The sequence below is a fragment of the Plectropomus leopardus genome, chromosome 8 (assembly GCF_008729295.1).
Source record: "Plectropomus leopardus isolate mb chromosome 8, YSFRI_Pleo_2.0, whole genome shotgun sequence".
NCBI classification, from domain to species: Eukaryota; Metazoa; Chordata; class Actinopteri; order Perciformes; family Serranidae; genus Plectropomus; species Plectropomus leopardus.
The window spans coordinates 33,758,644-33,764,890 of NC_056470.1; the positions used below are offsets into that span (position 1 = coordinate 33,758,644).

Here is a 6,247-nt window from a genome sequence, read left to right on the forward strand (position 1 = left end):
TGTTTGTGACGCATGTTTAACTGCTCGTTACCTTTTAGTTCAGCATTTCCAAGGTTATACAGTATGTGTGACCCATGAATGTTCCTTTGCACTGTCGTGTATCAGAAAATAATTTAAAGGGAAATCAAAGGAAAAATCCGTGCCAAGTACATGATGCAATGCACTTATAGTGCAGTAAAATGTAACGATGTAGAGGTTGAGGTGGAGGGCTCATACCATAGTGTTTTGTCTTTAGTGGTTAGCCCAACACTTTGATCCACAGCTTTCCATTAAATTGAAGACCTTGGAGTTTCCAAGTGGTAATCCTGTCTCCAAGAAATTACATATATATACAGAAAGTACTGACCTTCAACAGAAAATATGTTTTGGAAGAAACAAGAAAAAAAGAAAAGAAAATGTTCAAACCTGTTTGACATTAAGTCAAACACCAGACCGGACTAGTTTACTGAATTTCACCAGGTGTCCCACTTTCATTACAAAAATGCTACTGAAGCAAGTATCTCACTATCACTGTCCTCAGTCATATTTTTAGGATGCTACAAGCCTGAAAAGCTGGAAATCAGGACGAAACCAAAGAGAGTTGTTGCAAAGAGATGACACATTGTCTCATCCATAGACTGTATATAAAGATGGACAACATCACAACAATCTTGATCGTCCCATTGTCTGTCTGTAGTGTAGGTCATAAATCCTGCCTCTCCATGTTAATGAATGGACACAGGCCAAACTAAAAACTCGAAGTACACACCCAATAAAATCTTCCCAAAGATGGTTTCTGTCACTGAAGGTAGTTCTCATCATCCTGATATTTGTTCAAGTGTTTGTTTTTATGATAAGTTTGATTTTAATGAGTTATTCAATTCTACAGAAGGGGTATTTTTCAGCCATGACTTATTCAATGGGACAGCACACGGCAGGTTGGACGGATACTGCTATTGTGCAGACTCCAGCTCTGAGTGATGTCACCAGCATAAGATGGCAGCGGCTGTATCCGGGATATTTTAGCTTCACTTAAGCATAGTAGGGGTAAGAGGGGGCACATCGACCACCTTCTTATACAGTTTGTGTTCTCATCTAGTTGCACTGGTGTGAATCGACAGGTTTTTAGAACATTGTGGACGGGCGCATTTCAAGTAGCTGAATGTTTCAACTCAGCTCATTGTGAATCTTTGATATGAACTGCAATTTAGTAAAATATCGTGGACTCGGTCATAGAATTTCACAACTTTATCTTTTGCTGTGGTTGTTTGAAGGTAAACAGTGATAAAAATGGGTTTCATGATACAAAATAATGTACAGGGACTTAGTGCTTGCACATATTGGATCAGCCACGACAGCACCTTTGCAGGATGACATCATAAGTTTTATTGCCATCAATCTCTGCGCTGGCACCCCTGCTGTGTTGCTTAACTGGCTTCATTCTATTAAATGAGAGAGATGCAAAACATGATTCAGTATCTTAATGTCATTTGAATACAGTTCCCCAAAAAAGATGGAAAGGGAGAGTCTGTGTTTGTGGTGGAGTATAGATGTAGCCTTTGTACTTTGATGGGAAAGGGAGAAACAGGGAGGGAGCACTTCCCATTTAGGGAATACGGACATACACTCATGGACACATCTCATCTACAGCTACACACTGCCATCTACAGTAGTTAGTCTGACTACACCTGGACACAGTTATCATTGAAACACTTGTGTACAACCACTGTACCTAAATTTAACACACACCAGTTACAGACACACACATTCTGTTTTGTACAGTGAGTCTGTGGCTATTTTTGCTTGCTTGAAACTGCAAAGTCTCTGATTCTGGTCAAAAAATTAGAGCAAATTAAGCTACAGGAGGAACCACACACACACACACACACACACACACACACACACACACACACACACACACGCACAGAGTAGGATCTGCATGGACCAACACTGCCCTCTAGTGGCTATCATGTCTCCTCACATGCACCAAAATTAACATTTTTTATATCTCCTTTTTACTTGACCACTTGGAGGCACTCATCCTTAATTGTTTCACACACGCACTCGCGCATGCACACACACAATTACTATTTAGTTTTAGCTATGATGAATGTAAGAGAAAAGGATGCAATAAAAGTTGCATTTTAGAATATTACTGTTTACACTGCACTGACAGAGAGAGAGTGAGAGATAGAAAAGTAAAAAATTACCAAGTAAATATTTTTTCAGAGTACATAAGTTTGTCAGTGTTGAAAAGGCAAAAAGGTAAAGGAAATATTCTCCAAACACTGGATGACAGTGAATACTTCAAATGCTATGATTCAGATCACGCAGGTATATGTTTTTGCAGTTGATCTCATTAAAGATGCACTCACATCTCCTACCCAACACAGTAACACTGTAATACCAGAAATTCAGTGATCACAACACCAAGATATTTGGCACGAGTCTAAAATTAACACCCGTCTATTGCCAAATGCATTTTGGACACTGTTGGCACCTGTAAAAATGCGACAAAATACTTTTGTGGGCTACTTTTTATGCTAAAGCCACCATGCAGGTTAATGAGGTGGAGTTTATCTGACTCTTTATAGCAGCAGAAACCGGTAGGTTGGATATCTCTTTTCTTATATAATTGGATTACTTGTCTGGGCATTTAAGTAGTTGTAAAACATGTCATGTCAATAGTATAACATTTTATAATTTCATTTTGTTTACGCAGATATAAACTATATATGCAGGGAAAAAAATGAATGGATTGACACTGAAATTTTGAGTTTTTACACAGAGGTGAGACAAATTGTTGAGCAGGATGTATCTGTTTATTCAACCAAGTGAAAATGAATCGGACCTGTCAATACATCTTCTAGCAGTAATGTCATCGAGGCCTGACACCCTAATAGAAGTGACATCATTAAAAGGGATGTGACATCACCATGGCAGATGTGTCAGAACACGAAGGGGATCTTCACAGGGCCTTGCCACAGACAAAAGGTCTTTTTAGGTTGCAAGGAACATCATTGGGTTTGCCTGGAGTTTCAAAGGTAATAATTAGTACTGCAGGGAGTGATTTTGTAAATTCTTAATGAATCTCAAAATTTTCAGAAATATAACAGGAAATCGGTACATACCGTGGAAGTTCACCTCCATGCAATGTTCTTTTCTGCCAGCGTTGTCGGGCTGATGTGGACCCCACAAATTCTTTGAGGTAAAAAAGCTACCATCACTCCACATCCAGGCACCCTCCTGAAATAAAGTTTTAATGGTCAGTCCAATCACAAAAATTATAGTTTCCATCGTGCAGTCCAAAGCACACCTGTCAGATTATTATCAATGCAATTGACAAATTAAGAAAAGGACATATCCAACATCAGACTGACAGGCGACTGCTGTATTGCATCATGTTTATTGTAAAATCACTCACCTTTGTTGTGTCAAAGCCTCCAACCCAAGTTTGGTCATTTCTGTTTGTCGCTGCGTGGATTAGGCTTCTGACAAATTCGTGATGGTTTGGCCTTTGGACTGATGCCAGATTCCCACCTTTGGCAACGCAGGCAAGCTAATGAGAAAGTGTGAAAACAGTATGGGCTGGAATGAGTTAATGAGGACATCTGTAACTAAAATGAGGACATAGAAATAAGTTTGGCTTCTTCTATTGAATTGTTCTTGTAAGAAGTAGCTGCTTGAAAGCATATGTAATAAATACAGTTAAACCATTAAAACCCATACTGCTCCATAAAGTACCTCTGCATCAGCCCAGTCCTTTGAGGCATGCTGGTACATGTAACAGTGACCGTCAAACTCAGTCCAACCTGAGGGGCAGCGCTTACATTCGTCGCAGCACTGATCTACAAAACAGTTGTCGTTGATTAGAAGAATAATAAGACAAAGATTGATTCTTCTAGCTGACATGTTATGATATGAGATAAGAAAAGTCATGCAGTCATCTTCCTCATGTTTGTTTAAAAATGTGACCAAATTCAAACTTAAAAGAACAGTTTAGATTTTTTCAAGTGCCTCTTAATAAAAAATTCACATGCCATACGTACACTGACTATTACTGATCCCTTTGCTGAATTTATACACATTTTTACCAATACTTGTCCATTACTTTGAGGCAAACTTAATGACCATACAGTCTCCAAAATGACCATCAATATTCCGCAGTGGTTCTTTACTTCATAAGAGCTTTTAAAAGAATATAATATTTCAAAAAAAAAAAAAAAAAAAAAAAACTGAACGGGATTGGAAATAAATATTTTAAAATAGCCTAGAGACTGTTTGTTATTTAAGGGAGAGGGTGCAAATAGGGGGAGGCATATCAAATAATCTCTAAAGCACTGGGGGGAGGACTTATTTTACATATTTTCTATTTACTTAACAGCTGTTTTTTAAAGAAAGCAAAGGTTTCTTTTCTTTTCTTTTAAAGCGTTTTCATTTAAAGCCATTTTCATTTAATCTTTATTAAATTTTGGGGGGGGGGGGTTAAAGAAACCATGCCTTCCCAATTCATGTTTTCCATTTATCATTTATCAAAGTCAGAAACTGTAAAAGGGGCATTATATACACTGTAAAGGGGTATATTTAGCTTTGCAAAACTTTTCTAGGCCTGAATATTGCTATATTCCATGACTTTTCCAGGTTTTTCACAACCCTGTTGTAATCTTTTCTCTGGTAAAGTGATTACATTATTAAAAATTGGGGGCAAACTCCATGGCCCGCTCCCCTGTGATATGAACCCGAGGCTCATCTGTAACTAAAATGAGAGCTCAGCAATCTTGAGACAAATCAAATTGGACATCTTTCAAAAATAAAAGAACAGAGTTCCCTCTGTGTGTTTTCCTGTTGAGCTGCAGTGGAGACATGGCAACACAAAGAGAGGATTTTATACTAAAAACAGCTTCAGTTACAAAGATTCTCATTTGATTTGTCTAATTCAGACAGTTGAAGCCTCATATTGGACAAACTTTGGAATAAAGGTTTGCACAGAAGGAGGACAGTGGATTTTGTCCCCTATCGCTGACACCGAAAGTGCATTAAGAATGAATCTTTTAAAGGCCCTTATGAAGGGGGATGGGTATATAAAGTAAATCCAGTTTCTGTGTTAATTTGGGCTCCCAGCTATTGTTGTAAGACAGAACATGTGAGCAAGTGCCTGAAGGTAATAAAAAGATAAGAAGTCTTTTTTTTATATATTTATGTTTATTTCTATCTTCTATTATTCTTCTTATTTTTCTGTGTATGTCTCTGTATGTCTTACGTGCCAAGCTGCTGTGACAACTAAATTTCCCTCCGGGGATCAATAAAGTCGTCTAAGTCTAAGTCTAAGTCTATAATACTACATGCAATCTGTAATACTACAAATCAACAAAGCAGTCTTTGCCTGCTCAGGCAAGAAGCACTCTTTAAAAGAATCATTTTCAAAATATAAATAACCTGAACTGCAGTCGCACAGTGCCAGTTGCTGTATTATGACCATCCATCTCCCAAGTCTGAGAAGTACTTACCTTCATACTCCGCCTGTGAAATAAAGGAAATATTATTAGCACTTAACTCAACTTGAACTTGTATCTCTCTCTGACTTTAGTATTTTATTGTGTGTTGCCACCCTAAAAACTACCTTTTATTGACAGGTATTGTGAAGAAAAAATATAGAAATGACAGAATATGTTGAAAGAATGATGTTGATTTCAGAGAGACAGCATTTAAAGTTTAGCTGTTATAAAATAAAGATCTTTCTAAAATAAATGTATTCATATTACTTACATTTGCTCCAATCCACAGTCCACTGGCCAAACAGAGGACCGCGATGAAATTCAGAGTTGATACCATCTGTGTAAAAAAGAAGTACATAAATGAACTAATTCACCACAGAGAAGTATGAAATGTCTTAACTTAAAATTACAAAATTAAAAATTGAAAATATTGTTTTTTCAATATTATATTTATATTACTAACTACTAACTAATATTATTAGTTATTCTGTGATATAGGGAGATCAAATAAAAAGTCTGCACAATTTAAAAAAGCAAGGCATTGTAAAGAGGTATACATGAAAAAGAGATTTTCCTTCCCCTTGAAGTGAGTGCTAAATGTAAATGTACTTTTCTGTAGATTTAAATCCAAACCGCTGATGCTGTGATGTAAAGCAGGAGTGAGAGCCTTACCTTGTTGTGATGATCAGGTGAGGTTGCACTTGCAGCAGTAGCAGGTAGCAGGATGTCTTTGAGAGGTAAAGCCAGTTTATATACCCTCTCTGGGTGATCTG

At 37.4% G+C, this 6,247-nt stretch overlaps 1 protein-coding gene across 1 annotated transcript; it reads right to left on the reverse strand.

Annotated features, from left to right (window-relative positions):
• Window positions 1-2,947: 2,947 nt before the first annotated feature.
• On the reverse strand, window positions 2,948-5,811 carry LOC121946453 (galactose-specific lectin nattectin-like). Its single transcript, XM_042491015.1, has 6 exons — window positions 5,746-5,811; window positions 5,487-5,499; window positions 3,724-3,827; window positions 3,404-3,538; window positions 3,111-3,225; window positions 2,948-3,009 (listed from the first exon to the last, which is right to left on the reverse strand). Exons 1-6 carry the CDS (start codon window positions 5,809-5,811, stop codon window positions 2,948-2,950), a joined length of 495 nt encoding a protein of 164 aa, XP_042346949.1.
• Between the last annotated feature and the right edge of the window lie 436 nt (window positions 5,812-6,247).

Coding starts and splice junctions, on each gene's coding strand:
- LOC121946453 (XM_042491015.1), bottom strand. CDS start 5,811: ATGGTATCAACTCTGAATTTCATCGCGGTCCTCTGTTTGGCCAGTGGA. Junction 3,539..3,723: donor AGGACTGGGCTGATGCAGAG/GTACTTTATGGA, acceptor CTTTCTCATTAG/CTTGCCTGCGTTGCCAAAGG. Junction 3,010..3,110: donor CATGGAGGTGAACTTCCACG/GTATGTACCGAT, acceptor TTGAAACTCCAG/GCAAACCCAATGATGTTCCT.